This window comes from Drosophila yakuba, chromosome X (genome assembly GCF_016746365.2).
Source record: "Drosophila yakuba strain Tai18E2 chromosome X, Prin_Dyak_Tai18E2_2.1, whole genome shotgun sequence".
Lineage (NCBI taxonomy): Eukaryota > Metazoa > Arthropoda > Insecta > Diptera > Drosophilidae > Drosophila > Drosophila yakuba.
This window is the reverse complement of record NC_052526.2, coordinates 22306946-22333958: the sequence shown is the minus strand read 5'-3', so window position 1 is coordinate 22333958 and position 27013 is coordinate 22306946. Positions and strand designations below refer to the sequence as shown.

The window sequence follows — 27013 nt, the reverse complement described above, 5'->3', positions numbered from 1 at the left end:
TTGGATTTTCGCGCTGATTATATAGCCCACAGCTAGTGTGCCCAGGTCGTACTATTGGATTGTGGGCACCTTCCGACAACGCGCTGTCGAGAACGTCCAGTTGCCTTGATCAGCTGGTAACGTGTTATCGATATTCCAGGGCTGCACGGATCAATTGCTTAGTGTGGTCACTTGCTTGGAAATCCAGGGCTACACTGTGCTCAAATTTGGGCGCGAAGTTAGTGTCTGTGTGATTTTTCATTTGAAAACTCTTTTGATGGAATGTTAAAAGAATGTTTTCCTTTTCGATCGCTTTAGCTTAGTAAGGGGTCTGACAGTCGAGGAACTCGGCTATATCGTTCTCTCTTGCTGCAATTTAAATTGACATTTTATGGGGTCAATATTGTTTTCTAGCGATTTAGATGACAACATATTTACATATTCATAAAATTTTCAAATTATTCCTTTTTAAAAATTTAATTTTAATTTTTACCTGCCACGTACTTGGTCGTTCAAACGCCATGTTGGCCTCCAAACAGAAGTAGGCACCATCCTCCAACTGTTGCAACTGGGGTGCTAATTCCTAATTTGAAAATATAATCAATAAACTTAGTTATGTTCTCCGATCTTAGTACTCTGGGGAGGATGAGCAAGTAGTGACAAAGAAAAGCCAATACGTCACCTTACCCTGGAAACGTTTCTTAAACATATCAAATGTGGATTTGGACATCATCACATAGGCAGGAAAAAGACCAAATTCAGATTCACAAAGAGTCGTACAACGCACAACAGTGTCATTGTAATAAACTATTAGGATGCAAACTTTGGCGAGCAGAATTGCATTATAGCGCACATATGGACTGTGTCGCCGTTTTGACTCATGCTCTCAGACATTTGGGCTACATCCTCTTTTCTATTGATTTGCAAATAAAACAGTTACGAAATGCACGGTGGCTTTTATAGAAGTCAATGCATATATGGCAAAAATTTCAACCGCATACAGCGCAAACAATTTTTTCATTATACACAGTCGATTTGCATCAGTGTAAACAATTATTAGCTAAGGAATCCCTATAGCTTAATAGTTTTTCAAAAATTTGTTTTCGAAACAAATAATTTGGCTTCAAATTCTGCATAGTCAAATTCTCCATATAGCATTTTGCGAATTGTAATACAAATCTGACACAGTTATATGAATCATTCTGAATTTCGTGTTCTACCGTTTTGCTACTAAAACTAAATGAAAGCCCCAATCTTTATAGGCTAATTCAACAATTGTAGTGTCGACTGAAGAGCCGCTAAATAAATTTTAGATAAACCATAAAAGATATAAACATTTTCTGCCTAGAAGTATGCACTAAATTATGTGACACTTTGAGCCTGGCTTTACGCGACGGGAATAACGTCGATGCATTTCAGTAAAAGCTTTACGTAGTTTTAGCTGAGCTTTAATGCACATGCATTTTTAATTAGCTAGCTGCATTTCTGCCAGAACAGAGTTTTGGACACAAATACCAGATAGCTCATGGATGCGCCAGGGAAGATCTGGAAAGCTTTAGTCTGATTAGGAAATTTTATGCTGTAGCAGAGAAAAGTGCTAAGCGATTCCATCTGTTTCCGTGCTAAATTCTATTCCTTTTGAGATCCGGTAGAGTGCAAATCGTTGCAGTTGCCGATAAGATATATAATAATCACATAGTGCCAGTGTCCACGCGGATTGTGAAAATCTGGTGGCGGAAAAATTTATTCGGCGAAAGCTTAACCAAACTCAAGTAGGTAAAGACGTTTTCATTTGCATACAGATGCATAAGCTTTTGTTGCCCAGGCCACGGAAAGAGTGTCCACGGAGGCAACCAGGGCGGCGGACTGACAGCCAGTGCCATAGGGCGGTCTGGAAAACCCTTATATTTCATCGGGGCTCAACCAGCGAACCCGCGCATGCGCTATAGCCTACAGTGGCCAGCTTTGGCGTTTTATGGAACAGTTAATGGAAATTGGCAGTGCCGAAAGTGACCCAATAATTTTGACCCCAGCACCCATGTGGGTTTTGTAGTCCGTGTCCGAGATCTGGGTGAGCAAGACCACCGAGCATCCGATGTCCGACTATAAATTTTCTTGTGCATTAAATCAACACCATTAAATGGGTTTTGACCCAGTTCTGCCGAATTAAAATTTCTTGCAATTTTCGCCACAAATTGGTCATAACCTGTATAGAGTTACCTAACTTTTACGACACTCATATGAAATGTTTTTGTGAATTTGATTCTGGTAATGGAAGCCATGAATAGTTGATGAAAACCCTCTGTAAAATTAGAATACATTTATTTTTATAATTTAAGTAAAGTTATTTAAAATCTAAGAAAATTTCTCTTGTTGCGAAGTGAAATGAATTGTGTAGAAGAATGCCTTTTTAACTCTTTTGTTTAAACTAATGCCTTAAAACCCCAAAGTGGCCTGCCAAAGCCATACAATTTTCAGCACACCTTCGAGGGAGATCGATCTTTCGCCGATGGATAAGAAGCGTGAGTTTATATAACTTTGTTTTTAAGTGCTAACCCAAACTTAAGAGAAATTTATTAAATGGCAATGATATGAAAGAAGTTAAGAAACGAATTTAATGCCGCAACAACCGAAATTTGGCTATCGCTGTAATACATTAAATATTTTTTTTTAAATTTGTCGTGAATTAAAATGAAGTTAAAGAAGAAGAATTTAATTAAAAGAAATTTCACAATGGAGTTAAACGAGAAGTTGTCTACCAATGAATCAAATTAGATATTCGAAACTATACCATTAACATTTATATCTAAATCCCCACATTTTTACTACATATTATTAAATCATGCGATACATAAATATTCTTATAACTATCTAAGCTTATAATCAAACTACCTATAACGATGTTAGTCTTAATTACTTTATGTTTATTAAATTTAATGTTTAACCAAATCATGAGCAACTAAACCTTCTCTTTACCGACTCTACTGAGGACTCCACGGTCGTAAGGTTGCAAGGGATCATCGGAGCCATGCTCCTGCGGAAGATGATCATAGGTTGGGTGGGCCTCAAGCGAGCACAACAACATCCGTGTCCTCGCAAATGATAGTTTTCTCTTTATTTTATTTATTTATTTTTCTTCCGGTTTAGTTCTAGCTCCTATTTTTTTTGTCGCAAGCACGCTCAATTCTTGTCTTTATTAATAGTGTTTTGTAGTCCGTGTCCGAGATCTGGGTGAGCAAGACCACCAGAGCTAGAGCCGGAATCTAAAGCGTGCCCCGCAGCTCAGATCCTCGAAAGCCTGCCTAACGCAAGGAGTTATAATTCCTTCTTGTATTAAGAACAGTGGCGCACTATGTTACACGCTACACAATCTCCTCTTTTTGAAATCTATAGTCATCAAGTCGACAAGGAACGATAACTATATCTTTGTATCATTATTGTCATATACCAAAACTGTTAAAGTGCAGTCTAAGATAAAGTTAGATAGCCACTTCTTGTTTTGTGGTGTGTACCACCTATGGTCGTTCCTTCCCTGCTTTTCCAACGACCCCTTTATCCATTTTACCGGAACTGCATCAACTAAAAGAAATCTATTCAGAATGCTAATGCATTCTCTTAAAACTAAAATTAAATGAATATTAATTTTGGCTGGATAAAAAAAAACACATACATACAATCAATGAAACAATTAACTTACTTTTTTGAAGTTCGTAGATTTTTCACGGTGTTCCTATTGCATATGCAAATCCAAATCTAAAGCTTGAAAACAATCTGAATGAATACGAATCATAAACAATCGCCACAGCTGATCCAATTCGGATGCGCTATCAGGCGCGATAAAAGCTGCAGCTAATGCTGCTTTTCTGCTTCGGTCTGAACGAAAACACACTGAAAAATGTTTTGATATTTTTTCATTTTTTATAAGTTTTATAAATTTCTTACCACAGCAGCTAATTTGTGTCAGTGAGCGCACGGACTGGAGTCACCAGAAGGAGGAGCCACGATCGTGGTAAGTCCAATGGAGAGCGATAGTAGCGCATGTGCCATGAGCGCCAGCAGTGCGTCGCGGTAGTCGGGAGTCCGATGCACCGAGGCAGGCGTAGAAGCCATCAGGCTTCGAAGAGCTCGGCATCTACGCAGGCTAAGCTCGTTGCTGTGGCCTCGCGTGGTGTTGCCACCGCCACAGCTGCCGAGCAAGCAGTTATGATGGCAGAGCTCACCACGCAGCGCATGGTGAGAAGCAGCTTTCGCAGCCTAGGATGAGTAAACACGGATGAGCTCTCGTTTGCTATTAGCCGCTACGATGAGCTGGTGATGGCGTTGATGCTCCGGTGTGGAGAATTGGAGACGCGGTTGGCTATGCCGCCCCCACCGCCGCCGTCTATGCGGATTTTCCCAAACGCCGCAGTCTGCACCCATTGCTGCCCCGCGGACCACGAAGGTTCGCGAGACGTGGTCAGCAGTGGTGAAGTGCGACGACCCAGCGCTATCGGGAAAGGCGATAGCCGAAAAGGTGCGAACAGTGGTTGCACCCTCCCTCGGAGTCAGGGTGCATGAAGTACGTAAGCTCCGTCGAAGTGGTGGTGCAATTATCCGGACTCCTTCAGTCGGAGAGCTGCAGAAGGTTGTGTCGTCGAAGAAATTCGCCGAAAGTCATCGTCTATGACGTCGACACAGCTATCGGCCCGAGGAGTTCATGCAGGAGCTCCACGAAAATAATTCGACGACGAGATGACGGCTTCGGAGTTCAAAAGGTCGGTGCACCTGGTCACCAAGGCGTGGTCGGTGACTGACGGCACCACCGTTAACGTGACGCTTGAGGTCAAGGCGATAGCGAAACTTGATGTAGGTCGGGTCTACATCAAGTGGTTTTCATTCCGGTGCCGATCACAGGTTCGCACATATGCCTGCTGGTGTGTGGGTTTCGACCACAAGGTCAGCGAAGGCAGTGCGGGCAACAAGGCCACACCGCTGCAAAGTGCCAGAACCCGGTGGACTGCCGGAACTGCCGTCACAGAGGGCAACCCTCGGGTCATTACATGCTCTCGGATGTATGCCCGATATACGGCGCGGTGCTAGCGAGGGTGCAAGCTAGACATTAATGTTTAGAGTCCGACTCAGGCGATCGGGCTCAATGTTCGCACTGGTGCAGGAGCCGTATCTCAGCGGCGATGGGATGGATGTGCTGCCTGAAGGAATGAGGATCTTCACCGACCGGCGAGGGAAGGCAGCCATCCTAGTGGATCTTCAGGATGCCATTGTGAGGAGTCTTAAAACTCCCCACAAATCCGGGTGCAGGAGATCGGCGTAGCAACAGCGAAGACGGCTGGAATGCGAGAGGAGTCAAGGGCGGTCATGTCAAACGGGAAACAATGGATCTTGGACCCCGGCAAAGCGGAGAGACCGTGAAATAACGGTATCGCGCTGGACCTTGGACTCAAACCCGACAAGGGCGTAGAGGTCATACGGTAACGATGCGGACACCGCCACCAGCACCACCGACGCCGCCGCCACCCCAGGATGAGGAGGGGCCCCGGTGCGAGCGGCAGCAGTTCTGGGAAGTGGACCAGGCGCACGTCGTGCAGACGCTGCGCACAATCGGCCTGGGCGGCCGCCGGTGGCACCAGCAAACGGTGACGTGGACAAAGCCCGCACCGCCGGAGGACACGCCGGAGGCCCGCGTATGGAAGGAGGTGGGCGCGGTCGGGTGGAGGCCGGTGCAGAAGCAAGCGCGCGACCCGCGAGTTCGCGCACGGATGGAGGACGGAGGCGCAGAGGAGAGCCCGGAGAAGGATCCGTGGGTGTGGCCCGCACCACCACCACCGAAACTCGCGCGGCAGGAATCATGCCCCGAGGCGAGACAGCCGCCGCAGCGACCCTGCCTCCGCAGGCAGTGGTCGCTATGTGAGAAGCCGTGGCGAGAGGTCGAGCGCGCGGAGTGGCCACCTAAGGTGGTCGAGGAGGCCGAGGCCCAGGCGGGCAGACGACACAAGAACCGCTGGGCCAAGCTCTTTATACTGGACGGCCAGCGTTTCCGGTTGAAGGTGCGTCGCGGCGGGGAGGTACGGGTCTATGTGGCCCAATAAAAGGAAAAAGCAAAAGCGAAAACCGAGTTGTTGGGACAGGGGAGGGCAAGGTCACACATGCTCACTTTAAAAAAAAGGAGTCGTCCGCAGCAGCAAACAGGCACGCGGGCCAACGAACGGACGCGGGGCCAGGCACGCGGGCCAGCAAACGAACGCGTGGCCATGCACGCGGGCCGGCAAGTCGACGCGAGGCTTCCGCAGACGCGGAAGAAGGCCTCCAGGGCGCTTGGGGGCCAGGGGCAGCCGCCCGGAGCATGCAGGGGGCGTTCATCATGGATCCCTGCAGAAGGGCCTCCAGGGTGCCTGTGTCCAGGGCCAGCAACCCTGGAGCATTAAGGAGCATCATATCATATTCGAGGAGCTAAAACAAAGAGAGGATGAGTAAATATGGCGGATTTTTACGAAAAAATCCGTAACTTACCTTCATTGAGCTGCAACTCCGAAATCCACGTGCTTGAAGAAAATCGAGATGGGGGCGCTACGATAGTAGCGGTCGATCGATAGTGAGATCGATAGGGGAACAAAAAATACTGGATTTTATATTGATTTTCAACACGCTGTCACACTATTGACAGCAATCGGAACGACATCGGAACATGAAGGGGCAACGCCGGTCGCCAATATCGATAGCTCGATCGCGCAATCAGCGATGAGACAACATCGATAGGAATCGGAAGTGGCAACGCCGGTCGCCAACATCAATAACTCAATCATGGGGAGTATCGGTGGAGTTGCCAGAGATGGAAAGCTATGAGAAGGCGGGAAATTTAAATGCGGAGCTTGTGACCAGAAGCAGACGGCAACAGATACAGGAGGCTGGAGAAGGGCGCAAGGATCGAGATGCCGAGTCGAGATGTCGAACGACAGGGTCTACTAGGCTGAGGCTGCCGGGCTGAGATCAAGGGGGCGCAGGTCGACGTGAGGAATAAGGGACGACGAGGATCAAGATGCCACGTCGAGATGCTCGAATAGGCTGAGACGTGAAGGCGCAAGAATGTTAAAGATGCCAAGTCAAGACGCTGAACGACGGGGTGTAATAAGCTGCGACTGCCAGGCTGAGAACGAAGGGCGCAGAGTCGACGAGAGGAGATCGGGGAAGTTGCCTATGCAAGGAGGAACCAAAGCAAAGGACCGCCGGAAGCAACATTCTTTTCAAATACTTCCGAAGAAAGGGGGAGACGTGAGGAGTCTTAAAACTCCGGCTGGAATGCGAGAGGAGTCAAGGGCGGTCAGGTCAAACGGGAAATAATGGACCTTGGACCACGGCAAAGCGGAGAGACCGTGAAATAACGGTACCGCGCTGGACCTTGGACTCAAACCCGCTAAGGGCGTAGAGGTCATACGGTAACGGTGCGGACTTTGGACAGGCACAAAGAGGACGCACCGTGAACTAACGGGACATGTTTGGACCTTGTACCCGAGCGAGCCGTGTGCAAAAGGGGAAATAACGGGATTCCCGCAGCCGATATAAGGGACGCCGCCGGCGCAGCTCGGGACAGTCAAGAAGAAGTACGCGAAGGGCCTTACAGCCACACAGTCGGTCGGAAAAGTTACGCGAAGTACACGGAAGTCAGCGAAAGGACGCCACACGGGCGGTCAGTCAATACCGAGTGACAGTGAAGCAGCGGAAACACAAGTGCTTCAAGCGAGCATCCCGAGTGAACACCAGGCGAACACCAGACCTAGCGTGGTCAGAAAGGGACGGTGGAGTCAGTGGTCGCTACGGTGGTTCGGAGAGGAGCGCAAGCTTATCTCACGGACGATACACCCTGCCCCATAACATCCTAAGCCCCGGCCGAGCCGCAGGTTATCCGTCGGCAAGGGCGACAAGTGCCTGGCATACGCAGGAAGGGAGGAGTCAGTGGTCGGCAATGGTGGTTTGGGGAGGAGCACTAGCTTGTCTCTCGGACGATACACCCTGTCGCCATAACATCCTAAGCCCCTGGCGAGCCGGTACGGATTTCCCATCGGGAAGACTCTGTCTTCTTCTTGGTCGGGCAATCACACAAATCATAAATTTGGTGGGACGAACAAACAAACTCTCTGAGCTAGACGTTGCAATTCGTAGCGAGCAGAAACAAGAACATTAGTTCGTTACACCATCTGTATGCCAGTGGAGACCCTCACCACGGATTATGGCGTATGTCTGGTCGTTAAAAGGAGCTTTGGCTCAATCTTCCTTTGCTCAGCATACTGCCAATTTGATGCACCTTTGGAACTGTATCTTCGGTACATGGATGCGGTCCTGCAGCAGGCCATCAGATCCCCCGCAATCCTGGGCCTCGAAGCGAATGCAGTGTCCCCCATGTGGTTTAGCAAACTCTCTCGACATGCCGAGGGGCAAGCTAACTACAGACTTCTTCTCCAATGCTCGTTGGCAATTGTTCAAAGAGGAAATGTTGAGTAGAGCAGCCGAACTTCCGGAAAACTTCTACGAGTCGCCGTTGGACCAGCAAGTTTCTACCCTGCGCAGTATAGTGCAGGATGTGTGCGATATTGCGCTGGGAAGAAAGGCGATTCGATCGCCCAGCAGAAGAGCACGTTGGTGGACTGCCGACCTTTGCGAAGTACGGAGACTTCGTCGCCGACTCCAGGATGCACGGCGTCATGATAAAGATGCCGCTGCAGAGCTATTAGTGGTCGAGCTGAGGCGTGCCTCAGCCAACTACAAGAAGCTCATTAGGAGGGCTATGATGAATGACTGGAAACGCTTCGTGGGAGAAAACACCGATGACCCATGGGGGCGCGTCTACAAGATATGCCGTGGCCACACAAAGTGTACGAATATTGCGTGCCTCCGCGTGAATGGCGAGTTGATCACCGATGGGGGTGATTGGGCACGAGTGCTCCTCCGCAACTTTTTCCCAGTTATGGAGTCCGATGCACCGATTGCCATCGTGGAGGAAGTCCCACCGGCCCTTGAATCGCTTGAGGTCGATGCCTGTATCGCCCGGCTGAAGAGCAGGCGCTCGCCCGGCTTGGACGGCATCAATGGTGCTATCTGCAAGGCAGTCTGGCGCGCCATACCTCAGCACCTGGCATCGTTGTATTCCCTTTCCCAACGATTGGAAGTGTCCTCGTGTATTGGCGCTGCTCAAGGGACCCGAGAAGGACAAGTGTGAGCCAGTTTTTGGTAAGGTGCTCATCAATGGTGAATCGTGTGACAAAAGGTTGGCAATTCGGATCTCGCCAAGGACGATGTGTGGAGGATGCCTGGAGGCACGTGAAGAGCAGTGTTGACGCCAGCCCGGCGCAATACGTGCCGGGCACATTCGTAGACTTTAAAGGAGCATTTGACAACGCCGAATAGAGTGCTGCACTGCGCCGACTAGCGGATTTGGGATGCCGGGAAATGAGCTTGCGGCAGAGCTTTTTCTCCGGTCGAAGAGCATTGATCCGAAGCAGTGCTGGTGCTGTGGATGTGCCGGTAACTAGAGGTTGCCCGCAGGGGTTAATCAGCGGCCCATTTATTTGGGACACGTGCGCCCACGGTAAGGTTTGCTGTAGCGAACCTGCCGTATATGCGTTTTTGTCGGAACCTCGGCATCACGATCAGTGAAGGATTCCCCACGCACATTGCTTCGCTGCGCCAGCGGATGGCCGGAGTCGTTGGAGCATTGGCGCGTGTGCTTCGAGCAGACTACGGTTTCAGTTAGGCGGTATGACTCCGCCGGGCAAGTAGCTGCCAAGAGGCGACTAGCCTCCTGCCAGGGGCTGATCCTGCCTTCCGGTTTGCCGAACAGTGTCCACCGTGGCACTGCAGGTTCTTGGTGGAGCCCCCCCGCTTGACTTGGCTGCTAAGCAATTAGCGGTCAAAAACAAGCTAAAGCGTGGATACCCGCTGGAGGAGAACGGCTGGCTCTACGGCGAGGACATCGCTTTTCTAAGCTGGGAGCAGAGAAAGACTCGCTTGGAGGAGTGCTTGCTGCTGAATTGGCAGAAAAGATGAAACGACGACAGCGAACCAGGACAGGTGACGCACAGGTTTATCCCAGATGTCACTCTCGTTTATCGGGATCCATATTTTGGTTTCTCGATGAAGGCGTCTTGGTTACTGGGCACTGGTCGTTCAATGCATTTTTGCACGGGAGAGCCCTCAGCGATACCACTGCTTGCGCATGTGGTGATCTATATAAGGACTGGATGCACGTATTGTGCGCTTGCCCCCTGTATGCAGATTTGCGAGACCTTGATGGACTTGGATTGCAGCGCGTTGGCGAAAACTGGACGTTCGAGGGAATCCTGGAGGATCGAGAGAGGACCCAACGGCTGGCAGCGTTCGCTGAGGAAGCGTCTCGCAGGAGGAGGGGCCTTTAGCCCAACACCTTACGCCGTGTGGTAAGCGGGCGAGAATACTACCACAGTCTGCTGTTGCTTGTTGTAATAGGCGACTAATACGGCTATAGGTCGCTCCGCCCGTGCTTGTCGGAGCCAAAGAAGGAAGGCCGACCGAGCCTCTAATATCGGTACCACGGGCTGCTCATTGAGGTAGGCCCCCTAGTGGGAGTATCGTGGTGCTGTAAACATAGATCAGTAAAGATTTTAGGTAGATCTGCCCGACCAGCAAGCACTCGAATTCGCCACCGGGGTGGTCGCTATGTACATAGCTATAGCTTCTAGTCCGGGACGTTTGTCTGGCGTATCCAGAATAATGCATCATAGGATGTCGTGGTTGTAATCCCTTCAATGTGGAACACGCCAAGTTCGGAGGGATCCGAAAGTCATACTGTCCGTGCAAAGACATTATAATAACTGTATTAGCCTCATTTAACAGGTTATTTAATTTCCACGCCATACTAGCGCGCTTAGACCAACTACATTTTAATAACAAGATGCGTAACGGCCATACATTGGTTTTGCACTATGCAGCCACTATTTTGATGACGACCAAAATTGCTCTCTTTTCGCTCGCCTAAAATTGAGAGCGTAAAAATCTAAATCTTTAGCTCTAGGTATTTCCTTAGCAAGTGGGAATATTGCACTCGATTTAGAAAGATTTAAGGTTACTAATATGGTTAGTAAAGCGGTAGCGATGCCATATGAAAGCGAAATAGTGCTAGTTTTATATATACATACATTTTTCGTCGGGTTTACATTTTCCCTTTGTAAATTTTATTTTGGAGGTGTTAAGTCCGTAGGCGTATTTTTGAATATGAATCGAGCATACCTTAAACGACGGCGTTTTAGGTATCTTTAGAAGATTCACCTCCCTCGGTTCGATGACCGAAAAAAAAGGAATTTAATTAAAGTATAACAAGAAGAACAGCTAAAATATAATATCATTTTATTTAATAGAGGATGATCTTGTGTTGGAAACCCGGCAACCCCTGACAATCAACGACCAATTGGCCAAGATTAGCTAAAAAATTCGGGCTTTAGAAACTGTGTTGGAGGAGAAAACGAAGCAGCTGGCGGAGACCATAAACCATGGCGGAGACCATGACGGCCTTGTTGGAGGTTTTCGTGAAGGGGAAGGCGAAGGATGTGGCGTTCCAAGTCACATCGGAAGAAGACCTGGTGGCTTTAGAGCTGAACTTAAGCTCAGGGTCCAAAGAACGCTACGTAAGTAAAATATTAAAAGTCTAAGTGATCGTGAAATTCATTCTGTGTTTTTATTTTTTTTTTCAGATGGAATTAATAACACAAATATTGAAGCGTAACAATTTGCCGAAGGCAATCAAGGGCGTTTTGTCAGAAGGATTTTCCCGAGAAATTCCTCGGGGAATATAAAACAAGAGAGAATGCTATAGTCGAGTTCCCCGTCTATCTGATACCCGTTACTCAGCTAGTGTAAGTGCGAAGAACAGTTTTTGGCGGTTTGTGGGCGTTAGAGTGGGCGTCGCCAAAAGTTTTGGCAAATAGAGAGAAATATAAAAGACTAATACAAAAATGAAAAAATTTCAAAACATTTTTCAAAAGTGTGGGCGTGGCAGCTTTGGGCGGTTTGTGGGCGTTAGAGTGGGCGTGGCATGGTCGGAAACACTTCCTTCTGCCTGTTACATACTTTTCAACGAATCTAGTATACCCTTTTACTCTACGAGTAACGGGTATAAAAATCAAAAACAAAAAGAAACATAAATATATAATAAGAGAATAAAATAACTTTTAAATACATACAAACCACCTACACACGTTGTGATGCAATAATATAAAGTAAAAAGAAAGTAATAATACATAACTAGTGAGAACAATTTATTTTGTTTAACCAAGTAAATCGAAGCATAATGGTTTAGCCACGTAGGAAATTCAAATAGAACGAATACATTGGCTGAAATATTCAACAAGTGTCTGGTTACATAAAAGTTCAAAGAAAACGATTATAATAACCAGAATAAATAAAAGCACATAAATCCAAGTGGAACAAACACGGCACTTATGTGGTAAATCAATGGTTCCGCAGTGCATAGTTGAGGCTCTCATACGTGAGCTTGTTAAGTGAACCGCGTCAAACGGCGTGAAAGATCGACTAAAACGGCTTGCCGACGGCTAACTTCGAGTTTGAGTACAGCTCAATAGCAACGATCCACTGGCGTCTAGCTGTTGGGCTGATGTCGAACAAGTTGCGTTAATTGTTCAAGGCGAACAATTGGTTCAGCGGCTTGCCGACGGCCAAGTTCGAGTTCGACGATCCACTGGCGTGTCTAGCTGTTGGGCTGATGTCGAACCAGTTGCGTTAATTGTTCAAGGCGAACAATTTGTTCAGCGGCTTGCCGACGGCCAAGTTCGAGTTCGAGTACAGCTCTATAGCAACGATCCACTGGCGTGTCTAGCTGTTGGGCTGATGTCGAACAAGTTGCATTAATGGTTCAAGGCGAACAATTGGTTCAGCGGCTTGCCGACGGCCAAGTTCGAGTTCGAGTACAGCTCAATAGCAACGATCCACTGGCGTGTCTAGCTGTTGGGCTGATGTCGAACAAGCTGCGTTAATTGTTCAAGGCGAACAATTGGTTCAGCGGCTTGCCGACGGCCAAGTTCGAGTTCGACGATCCACTGGCGTGTATAGCTGTTGGGCTGATGTCGAACCAGTTGCGTTAATTGTTCAAGGCGAACAATTGGTTCAGCGGCTTGCCGACGGCCAAGTTCGAGTTCGAGTACAGCTCAATAGCAACGATCCACTGGCGTGTCTAGCTGTTGGGCTGATGTCGAACAAGTTGCATTAATGGTTCAAGGCGAACAATTGGTCCAGCGGCTTGCCGACGGCCAAGTTCGAGTTCGAGTACAGCTCAATAGCAACGATCCACTGGCGTGTCTAGCTGTTGGGTTGATGTCGAACAAGCTGCGTTAATTGTTCAAGGCGAACAATTGGTTCAGCGGCTTGCCGACGGCCAAGTTCGAGTTCGAGTACAGCTCAATAGCAACGATCCACTGGCGTGTCTAGCTGTTGGGCTGATGTCGAACAAGCTGCGTTAATTGTTCAAGGCGAACAATTGGTTCAGCGGCTTGTCGATGGCCGAATTCGAGTTCGAGTACAGCTCAATAGCGACGATCCCACTCGCGTGTGTCTAGCTGTTGGGCTGATGTCGAACATGTTGCGTAAATTGTTCAAGGCGAACATTTGGTCCAGCGGCTTGCCGATGGCCGAATTCGTGTTCAAGTACAGCTTAATAGCGCGATCTGGCGTGTCTACCTGGGGCTGATGTCGAACAAGTGGCGCTAATTGTTCAAAGCGAACAATTGGTTCAGCGGCATTCGTGGCGTGGTTGGCTCTCTCCATACCAACATTTAGCCGGCGGCTTCTATTCAGGTCGAATGAGCATGCCTGGTTATACCCGTTACTCGTAGAGTAAAAGGGTATACTAGATTCGTTGAAAAGTATGTAACAGGCAGAAGGAAGCGTTTCCGACCATATAAAGTATATATATTCTTGATCAGGATCAATAACCGAGTCCATCTGGCCATGTCCGTCTGTCCGTCTGTCTGTCCGTATGAACGTCGAGATCTCAGGAACTACAAAAGCCAGAAAGTTGAGATTAAGCATACAGACTCCCAAGACATAGAAGCAGCGCAAGTTTATTGATTCTAACGCCCACAAACCGCCCAAAACTGCCACGCCCACACTTTTGAAAAATGTTTTAATATTTTTTCATTTTTGTATTGGTCTTCTAAATTTCTATCGATTTGCCAAAAAACTTTTTGCCACGCCCACTCTAACGTCCACAACCTTGTTGATCAATTTAACAACAACCAACATACAAACAAAATATAATAGATTGCAAAAATAAAATAAAAGAAAATAAAAAAAAAAATTTTTTTTTTTTTATCTCCCTCTCTCAGTATACATTTATACATCTAAATACAAGTATACTTATATTCATGCATATATAATTACAGTAAACAAAAGGACTGTTTATCCATCAACAACAAGAAAACACCCATCAACCAACATCGAATTAATTAAGTACACACACTAATTAATTCTTCATCAGGGTCTTCCTCATCACCCCCTCTTATTTCCCCTCAGGATATTTCTCAGTCCCTTAAGATTCCGGATGGTATTACAACCATCTTCGGCAACTTCCACTTGCCCCAACGCCCCACTCCCCTTCTCACTAATTTTTTTTTAAATGCCTTGCTTTTATTTATTGAATCTTCTCATTTACGAGACTAACGATAAGTGTATCAAATCTTATACTATAACCTAACTAGGAGTCATGTAGACTGAGACAGTAGCCCCGACAAGTTATGGCTGGGTTGGAAGGTCTGTACGTTGCAGGCGGGTTCGGCTGGAGACCCGAGTCAAGACCCTTGCTAGAGGATTTCGGTGGACAGAGAGTTTTTCATTGTAGGACGCTTTTTGCTTGTCTATTTCATCTTTTACTGCGAGAATGCCGAGGTCCCTGTAGATGTTTTGGTTACGAATATACCATGGTGCCCCAGTGATAGTTCGCAGGATCTTTGATTGGGCTCGCTGTATGTTGTCTATGTTGGTTCTGCTCGCGTGCCCCCACAGCTGGGAGCCATACGTCCAGATTGGCTTAAGAGTGGAGTTGTAGAGCAGGACCTTGTAGTCCAGACACAAGGGCGATCGTGAGTTTATAATCCAGTGGAGGCTGCTGGCTTTCAGTTTTAGGTGCAGTTTCTTGCATTTGATATGTCTACGCCATGTTAGACGTCTGTCGAGGTGGATGCCGAGATACGTTACTTCATTAACTTGAGGGATCTGCGTGCTATTCATACAGAGCGGAGGGCAAGTTTGTCTGTTAAGGGTAAACGTTATGTGTTTACACTTTTGATTGTTTATTTTAATACGCCAGTCAGATAGCCACTTCTCGACTACCACGAGGTGGTTGGCGAGTTGGGTTGTTGCACGGACTGGGCATCTGGAGCGGCTAAGGATCGCAGTGTCGTCGGCGAAGGTGGATGTTGTAAGTCGGTCACTCGTGGGAATATCTGCTGTGTAAAGGACGAATAAAGTTGGCCCAAGTGCGCTACCTTGTGGGACCCCAGCTTCGATAGTGTAGCTGTCGGAAATTGTTGTGTTACATCTTACTGCGAAGGCTCTATTGTAGACTTAGGATTCAAGGAGTTTATGAGTGTACCCGGGCAAGTGTGTTTTAATTTTATGCATGAGACCTTTGAGCCAGACGCGGTCGAATGCTTGAAATACGTCAAGGAATATCGCGCTGCAATATTCCCTATGTTCGAAGGCTGTGCGAATTTCTGATGTTATTCTGTTTACTTGCTCTATAGTTCCGTGTTTTTCTCTGAAGCCAAATTGATAGGCTGGGATAATGTTGTGGGCTCCCATGTATGGTATTATGCGCGTTAGAAGGCATTTTTCGAATAATTTGGACAGGCATGATAATAAACTTATTGGTCTGTAAGATGACGGAATCGTGTGATCTTTTCCGGGCTTCGGTATCATTATAATAATTGATTTTTTCCATTTCCTTGGATAATAGCCGAGACTTATGATTCCATTGAAGAGTTTACAGATGACCTTAATAGCACAGTACGGAAGTTCCATTATCATTTTTGTAGTTATTAGGTCACCGCCTGGAGCCTTTTTTCGTTTTAGCTCCCTGATGACTTTTGTGATCTCGTTCGGCTGAAATGTAGTTGGCGTGGATTCAATTCCTCCTTTGCGGAGGAACATAATCATTAGCTGCGGGGTTCGGCTGGAAGACGCCTCTGAGATGTAAGGCAAATGATTCGGCTCAATCTTTGTCGCTGCGGGCCCAGCACCCTGAAGAATTCCTAATAGGGGTGACGGTTTGAATTGGAGAGCTTAGATTTGGGTGAGCCCTCCACAAGGGATGCTTTGTACTAGTTGGCGAGAGTTTTCCAATATATTTAAGTTGTTCATTTTCAGCTTCTTGCTTCAGGGCCCGGTTTAGATTGCGGGTGGCTTCAGTAAGACGTTGCTTTGAGCATGGCGATCTGCTGGTTTGCCACGCTCGTCGCAGACGCCTCTTTTCCAGAACCAGCTGTTCAATTTGCCGGTTGGTTTTGAACTTCTTAAATTCCCCATCCTTCCGTTTAGGGGTTGAGATCCTGGTTGCTGTGACGAGTACATCTTCCAGTGCGGCGGTGAAGCAGTCGATGTCCGCTTCGATATTTAGTTGGGGAGTTAGCTCAATGTGGGAACTCACATACTTTCTGTATTTCATCCAGTTAGTGTTGTGCGACGTCAGCCTGTAGGGGTGGTTCGCAATTTCTGGGCTTTGAAGAAGGCTTATCAACAAAGGCGAGTGGTCAGATGAGAGATTCGGTAGTGCTATGGCGCTTATTAGATTGCGTGGAATGTTTTTTGTCAGCGCGAAATCAATTAGATCTGGGATCTTTTTTGGGTCTGCAGGCTAATATGTGGGGCTACCAGGAGAAACGTAGTCCAGTTTATTGCTCACCTTTATAAGTGCGTTATACAGTTGCCTTCCCTTGGGAGTCACGAGGCGTGATCCCCAGTGCGTGTGCTTGGCGTTGTAGTCTCCTGCGGCTATGAAGCGATCCCCCAGAGTGATGTAGAAGTCCATGAATTGACCTTCAGAGATATTAAATCGAGGTGGGCAGTAGACAGGCTGGGGTGGATTTTCCATGTCTGTTCTTAGTGCTTCGGCGTAGGAGATTCCCTTGGTTGTATTTAGCTGCCCAAATGATGATCTGTCTGCCTTGGCGAAATGTTGTTGGTGCGTAGCTGTCGCTCGTCGCATGCGACTCTTCAGCTCCTTGTAGACCGCACAGGCTCCGTAGTTTGCCGTATGGTTTCCTCCACAGTTGCCACATTTTTTCATTTGGGGGTCTTCTTTGTTTGCGGGGCAGTTTACGGAGTTGTGGAAGTCTCCGCAGACTACGCAGACCGTCCGAAGTGTGCAGTATGTCTTGGTGTGTCCATACTCTTGGCAGTTTGTGCATTGAACAGGGCCGTTGCGTTTGTGGGGTTCTTCCACGGTGATTCGTCGATGCAGTAAGAGCTGCAGTTTGTAGATCGGGTGCACTTCGTTTTTCTTTAAGGCTTTGCTATCTGGTTCGAGCTCGACCTTGAAAAGTGGTTGCGGTTTTTTGTTTCTGTTAACAATATTGCTAACATATATGGCACAGAAGCCAAAAAAGACCACTACATGGGAGAAAAAACGGGGGCACCCACATAGTACCAAGCGCACCCTGTGTTTTTCTGCGAACAGCAACAACACCCAGCAGGGCGAGCGCGTTACCAGACTGTTCGCTTGTCTACGAATATTATCACAACACCGTAGACGCCAATCCCCGATGCCGACAGTTGGCAGCCCCACCACTGGGATAAGCCGCATCTGGCCAATCACCAGATCGTTCGAAAAACTTACAACGATTACTGAAACTAATACGAGAAATTTAAACATAAACGGCTCCCCAAATTCGATAACGACTATAGGCATCTCAAAACGGACACGAATTGGACAATGGAACGTTAGAACTCTAAGAAAACCATCTAGGTTAGCACAGTTCGAGGCGGAGATGGAAAAACTCCACATTGCAATAGCTGGAATCAGCGAGATGAGGTGGGCTGGCAGTGGGGAAACAACAACATCAGATAGCAATCTAGTCCTACACAGTGGCAACAGTGACGGCAGCAGATATGGAGTGGGAATTTTCTTGTCCAAGCGCATAAAGAAGGCACTGGTTTCCTGGGAACCCACTTCTGATAGAATCATGACCGCCAGGTTCAGGAAGACGCAAACGACGACACCAAGGACGACTTCTATACTGCCCTTACAGCAACCCTCAACAAGGGTGACTTCAATGCAAAAATTGGCCCCAACAACATCGGACTAAGATCTGTCATGGGCCAGCATGGAACTGGGACTCGCAACGATAACGGAGAGAGATAAGTGGAACTCTGCCGGCTATTCCCACTGGTCATCGGCGGCATAATATTCCCACACAAAGATGTCCACAAATACTCCTGGACATCTCCAAATGGTAATACGCGCAACCAGATCGACAACATATGCATTAGCAGGAAATGGAGACACTCGGTACTGGACGGACGGAACAAAAGGGGAGCAGCCATAGACAGTGACCATGAGTTGATCATTGGAGAACTTTCAATAAAGCTCAACCGCAACCACTTAAGGAACACTGGCAACAGTCAACACCGGCGAGCGCCCCCTCTGAACCTGCACCTCCTTAGCGACTCTACTCTGAAGACGAGAATGACGTCCACGCTGCGAGAACAGCTTGAGCCATCAATCCGAGACGTACAGGCAGGCTTCAGACCACACAGGAGTTGCGTAGACCAGGCAAATACACTACGCATAATAACCGAGCAAGCTGTGAAATGGAGAGCCCTCCTGTTCATCGACTTCAAGAAGGCGTTCGACTCAGTTGAAAGAGCAGCAATATGGCGAGCACTTGCAAGTAAATGAGTACCTGCAAATCTCATCGCCATCATCAAATCGATGTATGACGATGCCAACCTTGCGGTACTGCACAATGGAAAAACTAGTGCACCTTTTCAGACAAACACCGGAATTCGGCAAGGATGCCCGCTGTCACCACTCCTCTTCAACATCGTAGTCGACGAGTTAATGAGCGAAGTATGCTCTTCCAAGCGCGGAATTACGTGGAACCTCACCAGACACCTTAAGGACTTGGACTACGCAGACGACATCTGTCCTAGACTCGACGACATACAGAGAAAAAGTGACGACCTCGTCAGGATAACCAGCAGCGTAGGGCTCGAAATAAACATAGCGAAAACAAAAGCTACGCGCTTCAACCACTCCAGCCAAGGAAACATCAACATAAATGGGAACCCAATCGATTTCATTACCAGTTTCCCATACCTTGGCACCATCATATCCAACAGTGGTAGAGTGGATGATGATGTCTTCAGCCGTCTTGGCAAAGCCCGCTCAGCATTTGGGAGATTATACCGCATATGGAGAGACCGACAAATCAGCCGACGAACAAAGCTCAGGATCTACAATGCGTGTGTGAAATCCATACTGCTATACGGAAGTGAGACATGGCTCGCCACGAAGAAAATAACGCAGAAGCTACATGCTTTCAGCAACAAATGCCTGAGAGTCATATGTGGGGTATTCTGGCCAAACAGAATAGCCAACACAGAACTGTGGCGCGTTACAGACGAGTCCCCGATTTACATACAAATAAGGAAGAAAAAATGGATGTGGATAGGGCACGCTCTCAGAAGAAACCCGAGTAGCATAGTGAGGATGGCACTAGACTGGAACCCCCAAGGAAGCAGGCGAGTTGAAGGGCCAAGAGCAACCTGGAGAAGAACCGCTCACAAAGAACTAGCCCAAAAAAACACCACATGGGCAAGTGCAAAACAGACAGCTCAAAATAGATTAAGATGGAAAGCTCTCGTAGAAGCCCTAAGTTCCCGAGAGGAATAAAAAACAGGAATTAATAAAAAAAAAAGAAAATTAACAATGTCGATACTCCTCCTGATTAGAGGCACGGATAAAACTCCGTATGGACAATTTTTAATGAGAGCTATAAGGAACAGGATTGAGGGAAAATCAAATGAGTTGTTAATATCTTCCGGCATAGGTCTAAACTGGGACAACTTTAGAGAGGCTTTGATAGGAAAATTTGCCGACAAAAAGGGACGAAGAAGCCTTAAGTTTCGAAATACACGGACTGGACCACAAGAAGTTGCCACGGCAGGAATTTTACGATCAAATTCTAGACTTCAGGACAACTTACGGAAGAATTGTGGAAAACACTGGGATAGAATCATTCGCACTAAAAAACAAAAAGGAATCTTTCGACAAAACTTGCCTGTATACATTCATACACGGCATTAAGGGCCACTGTGAGAACTTCCAAACCTAGAAGTCTCCAGGAAGCCTATGATGTGGCCGTCAAAGAAAGGGGCATTTACATGAGAGAAAATTGGTCTTAACAAACTCAAACTTCAACATCAAATAATTTCAACTATACTAGTAAAGATTATCGTAAATACGATGGATCTCGGGACGAAAGAGTTAATAGAAGACCAGACTTCGACAGAAATCTCAGATCTAGGGATCACCTAGCAAATCACGCTAGGTCTAGAGACTAGGACAGACCATTTAACAAAATGAAGGCTATCATGCCAAGAGTAGAGGACAGAAAACAATATGACAGGAACAATTAACACATGCGAAATTACGGAAATTCTGAACAACAAAGACAAACACCACTTAACCACATACAAACTACAGATAACCAATAACTACACCATATTGAGGACGGAAATTCTCAACTTAAAGCCTCGGCGGACAGACAGGGTAAAAAAATTTAAGGTCGGAAGCCCATTTCTTTACATACTACTTAACTTCGATTCGAATAGTCCACTAAAATTCCTAGTAGGCACGGGTGCTACTTCTTCTTTCATTAATCCAGACCTCATTGAGGAATATAACCAAGAGACGCTAGAAACATCAAATTTAATCACCACAGCCTTAGGCTCCCACAAAATAAATAATATTACCAGAGTTAACCTATTCACGGAATACGACCGCAACGACACTTTTCCATTATTACTTTTCAAATTTCATAACTATTTCGACGACCTTATAGGAATGAACACATTGGATAGAATCCTAGGGACAATAAACATACCATGTAAGACATTAACTACACCCAATTTCACTATTAAATTACTTCAACAAGAAAAACGTAAAGCAGAATTATTCAGCATAAAAGAAGCCTCTAAGAAATTGATAATGCTACCCGTCACAATTACGGAGGGTACATTTTTATACGAAGCCCAATTCATTTTTGAAAACATGTTTATTACCGATGTGGCCCACAAATATTATAGTTGTACTAGCTAACCCGGCCACGCGTTGCTGTGGCTAAAGTTTTTGTTATATTAAAGACGAAAATGTTGATGTTGGTATATAAATTCACTGGATTAAGATTTGAAGGGGAAGTACGTTGAACACAATTATTTAAAATGTTCTTACACTTGATATTAAGCAGAAATCAATACAAAATAAACATTTATCAGATTGATTATTTCCATTTAATTTTATAACAAATAAGTATATACTGTAATATAACAGTATAATAAAGCAAATAATATGTGACGCTCAAACTCATGAATGAGGTAGGCAAGGCAGACAGTCTTAAACTTTTAAATATTAATATCTATTTTTTAAAATATTAATACTTTCAATTTCAATTTAATTTAACACCAATCGGTGCACAATGTTTTTGGTTAACCTGTTTTTAGCTAAAACAAATAGATTCGATGGTTTTCCAACACGTGAACACGCAACATATAGTTGCCCATGAGAAAAACATGGATTTTCCAAATCTAAACCACAAATGGAAATTGTTTGACCTTGAGATTTATTGATAGACATGGCGAAAGCTAAACGAATTGGAAACTGTAGCCTTTTGAAGGGTATGGTAGAATCTGATGGTATCATCGAAATACGTGGCAGCAGGACCACTTTTCCTTTAAACTTCCCAGCCAAAATGGTTGCTTCAAGAATGTTTCCGGTGATCTTTTTGATGACCAAACGCGTACCGTTACATAATTGAGGTGGATTCAAATTACGGAGGAGAATAATAGGGGAACCAATCTTTAATCGAAGATTATGTGGTGGCATTCCAGGGATATCTAATGAATTTAAAAATTCGATCGGAAAATTAACACTTTCATTTTCATCAACAACAGTATCGATTGATTTAAAAAACATCAGATCGCCTGGTAACAACTGTTGTATCTGGAAGTTAATTTCGTCAACATCAACGTTTTTGGCTGCCAAAATCGCCCGTTGACTGAGTTATTCATGATTCAAATAATTATTATGTATATCCGGGAAAATACTCTGAATCAATTCATTTTTATCCTGAACAACAGTGCAAAAATTGTCTGGTAGTTTAATGCATTGCGTATTTGGTTGCAGTTCTATTTTACCGTTCCCAATATCTAGTAGTTGTTCGGAAAATATTTGTGCTGATTGATCATTTTGCAATTGTACTCGCATATTTATTGTCAATCGAAGTGTTTTAACACTTCGCCATAAGAATGATTGTTTCAAACATGCATTAATCTCATCCGCGAAAGTAGAGCGAGGTATAACCGGTAAGGTCTGCCGGAAGTCACCAGACAAAAGTAAGATAGCACCACCGAACAGTTTATTATTGCTGTTTAAATCTTGCATAGTTCTGTTTAATGCTTCTGGTGAATATTTGTGTGCCATTGTGCACTCATCCCAAATTATTATAGAACTCTTCCGCAACACTGCAGCTATTCCACTATTCTTTTTGATGTTACACATTGCACGTTGGTCCGGGAACATTCACCAATAACAAACGTAAATAGAAGCATTCACGTTGCTTTGGATGTACCGTGTAAAGTCTCCCCAATGTCTTAGCTTTGAATATGCCTGTAATGGAAGGATGTGGTTTTCCTTCTTTCCGTGGCTTGCATTTTTTACTGGATTTGTTCCATGTGAAATAACGTGGAACATCACCATACACCAATGTCTTCACAAATTGGCCAAAAACATTAGGTTTTTGACACAATGTAAAAAATTCAGTTAGAGTCGTTTTCGGAGCTTCGAACGCTCTTTGGAGAACATTTTCTTCAGTGAAGTATACACGTTGACCGTTTTCAAGATGTATAGCCCGATGTTTGACAGCAGGATCTCTTTCGTGGATGGGAAAGCTGAGAATATGCCAAATAGCTTCATTGCTGCTAATGTATCTGCCCATTTGGTATCGTGCTATTTCGTCATTTTTATTTATGTTTTGTACTTCAAATATGGCCAAATCACTGCTTTTGTTTACATATTTACAAATATACTTAATTGATTTAACAGAACTGCAAAGCTCAACATTGATATGAGCTTTGTAAGTTTTTGAAAGTAGTGGTGAGTATGGTACCACCCACTGATTATCAAAGTCAACTTGATTTGGAAAGTTCGGCAGTCGCATTGTAAATGTGTGGCCACCATTCTCAGTACTTCTGCGGCGATACATTGGATAACCATCAATATCCGTGATCGTGTCATTCGTATGCGGCTTTGGGAAGTTTTTTTACATTTTCCAATTTCCATGCACGGTGACGTCATGTTGAAAGCACCGCATGGCCAATGGATCATGTGTTTGGTGACAATATCAAATAATTCTTGATTAATTAATAGGTCTGGAATTTCGGCTGAAATTATTTGATCGATTTCTTCAGGACGGATTCTATCTTTAAGCCAAACCAAAATGTGGGCATTAGGCAAATCTCGCTTTTGCCACTCTATCGTATACAGCCAACAACGTGTGATACCAAAAATTGAATATTTAACAATAAATAATTTGGAACCATCTGAATTGCCAGAAAGAATAATAAAGGCTACGGCGGAGCGGGTAGAGGTGACAGTACAACTTTTCCTGATGCGCAGCACATGCCGGCTGCTTCATTCCGAAATTTCAATGCCTGACAATATTGACATACTTTATCCATTCCACCGATAGCAATTTTTGAATGCGCTGAGTACTTAATATCTGGTGCATATTCAAAGGCAAGCCGAACGAATGATGCACGTGTTAATGAGCGGCTGATTCGTTGCCTTTGTCGACCTAGTACTCGTACTGTAGCTATGTTTCGTTCTCGTGCCGCTCTTGTTCTCGTAATATTCTGTTGCAGACGTTCATCACGCCGTTCTTGAGATTCTTGTGCACGACTTTCTGCAGTCCTGATTCTTTGAGCTGCATTTCTTGTTTCGATTTGTTATGGTATTTGCTGAGCTCTTTCAACACGTTTGCGTCGTGACCCTTTGCTGCTCGCGTTGTTGAGGTTAGATTTTTTCGGTGGCATTTTTGACTGAAAATAATAATTTAATCGTTTAATCGTTTAAATATTAGAAAGAGGAACTGAAAAACAGGTTATCATAGCACATTGAAATAATAAGTGCAAAATAATTTTCAATGGAGGTTAAATAAAAATAATATAAAATTTTTGTACAATTATTGAAAAAGTGTGGGGAGCTTTGTGCCATTTTCTCATTGATATATTAAATAACTTTGATAAAACTATGTGATATTACTTACGTGTATAAATTGAAATTATTGTTCCTGTACTCCTACTGTGGCTTATATGACACGTTCGTTGATTTACGATAGCAGCGCCATCTATTGATTACTTACTCAACCCAGTCGAAAGGTATCGACATCTGTTAGAATCATAGCTCGCAAATAACTGTCAACCGTTTTTCGTTTTGCGGTCTGCACTCGAACACAACCGAAAAAGACGATGCACGTGTGCTCTCGCTCTGAACAGAACTTTTCGTTTCTCTTTGTTTTGGTTTTCATTCAACAGTTCTCAGTCGCGTTGTTCTTGTTATGCTCACTCAACAACAACTCAGAGAGAGCGAGCCAACTGAACGCTCGCTCGATGAGGGTCAGCAGAAGAGCGAAAAAACGAAAGGCTCATCGCAAACGGTCTTTTGTCTTCCGTGCAAACAAACCATTGCAAAAATTTTAAGTTAAAATTTTTAACATATTTATTAGATAGATAGATATAATTTTAAATTTAGTACTTATTCAGTGTTTAGCTTTACAGGTAGTAGCGAATTAACATTAACAAATGCAAAAAATCTTCGCTCGTTGCAAAACGGTCAGCAATGAGCAGAGCAAAAGAGAAACACGAAATTGTGTTTTTGGTTGAGCACCGTGCATTCGTTCAAGAGACACTGGTGAACGGTTCTTGTCTGACTATTTGCGCATGTGGTGCGCAAAAAACAGTTATTTGGTGACTGCAAGAAACGGTCAACTGTTATTTGCGAGCTCTTGTTAGAATCATTTGGAGTTAACAGATAATTGTGACTATAATTTGAGATTTAAACTATCCTATCTCTCAAGCTGGATCGAACTGCACATGGTGTGCGAATTTTATTGTAATCGGTTGAGTGGTTTAAGAGTCCATTGAGGACAAACATTGTGACACGAGATTTATATATATTAAGAAGATGGAAGTAATAAACTACTCTAACAAAGAAATTTTGTATAGACACCAAAATAGAGGTAAATCATTTTAACGCAGACGAATTTCTTATAGTACATAACACCAAAGACTATGGTAATATAGACTCCGACACCAAGATAAGGACAAACAATAACTTACGACTAGAGCAAGACATAATTAGCCATTAACCCTGAAGCGCTCCAGTTTTCCTAGTTCCCAAGAAACTGGATGCCTCAAACCAAAAGAAGTGGAGACTAGTTGTAGATTTCAGGCAGTTAAATGACAAAACAGTCAAAGATAGATACCCAATGCCACAAATTAACGAAATATTAGACAAACTAGGTAGAGCCCAATATTCTTTGGCCCTATACTTAGCAAATGGCTATCACCAAATTGAGGTAGAACTTATCAATAGAGCGAAGACAGCTTTTTCCGCTGTAGGCGGACATTTCGCGTTTATCCGGATGCCATTCGGCTTATCCAACGCACCTGCAAACTTCCAAAGGGTGATAACTTTTTGGCGGAATACAATGGCAAATTCTGTCTGATCTATCTAATAGTATTTTCAACCTGTTTGAGGGAACATATCAACCATTTAAATTCAATCTTCAAGAGACTCACTCGGGCAAACTTAAAACTTGAACCTGATAAGTCAGAGTTTCCCAAGAAAGAAATAGAATACCATGGCCTTATAGTGACTGAAAACGGCTTCAAGCCGAATCCAAAGAAGATCGAAATGATCAAAGCCTTCCTTATACCCAAGACCAAGAAAGAAATAAAATCTTTCTTGGGGTTGTTAGGCTACTACAGAAGGTTTATTAGATACTTTGCCAAGATCACAAAGCCACTAACTCTACAACTTAAAAAGAACTCGGACGTCACTATCAACGAAAATTACACTAAAACATTCGAATTTTGCAAAACAGGAATGATAGACCAATAGCATATGCTAGCAGAACATTGTCAGAATCCAAAACACATTATGCCACCATAAAAAAAGAACTACTGGCAATAGTATGGTCAGTAAAGTATTTTCGACCATACTTATTTGGAAACAAATTTCTGCTGATCACCGATCACAAACCTTTGGTCTGGTTAAAAAGTTTAAAAGAACCCAATTCCATGCTAGTAAGATGGAAACTCCAACTCTTAGAATATGACTGTGAGGTCATTTACAAAAAGGGCTCTCAAAACGTGGTGGCAGACGCATTAAGCAGAATTGTCATAAATCTCAACACGAATGAAACCAAACCAATCACTCTCGACACAGAAATTTTAAACTTTTTATTTATTTATTTATTTATACTCTGGTTCCGGGGCAATTACAAATTACCTCTAACCGATTGTTAAGCTATAGCTACTAGGCCTTAAGCTATATTTACATACTTGGATTTACATTAAATTGAGTTTTAATAGTAATATGAGTAGATATTGGTTAGAATAAAAGTATTGTCTATGTTTTACATTAAGTGATATAAGTTTGTAGCCTTTAGGAATTTCAGGGAAGAGATGATATTCATGGTACTTGGGGATAGGGAATCAATTG

General features: G+C 44.7%; 1 protein-coding gene across 1 annotated transcript; it reads left to right on the top strand.

The window, feature by feature from the left end:
• The first annotated feature begins 1150 nt into the window (after positions 1-1150).
• LOC122319437 lies at positions 1151-6065 on the top strand. Its single transcript, XM_039372606.2, has 2 exons — positions 1151-1751; positions 1805-6065. Exon 2 carries the CDS (start codon positions 5454-5456, stop codon positions 6063-6065), a length of 612 nt encoding a protein of 203 aa, XP_039228540.1. The 5' UTR covers positions 1151-1751; positions 1805-5453.
• The last annotated feature ends 20948 nt before the right edge of the window (positions 6066-27013 follow it).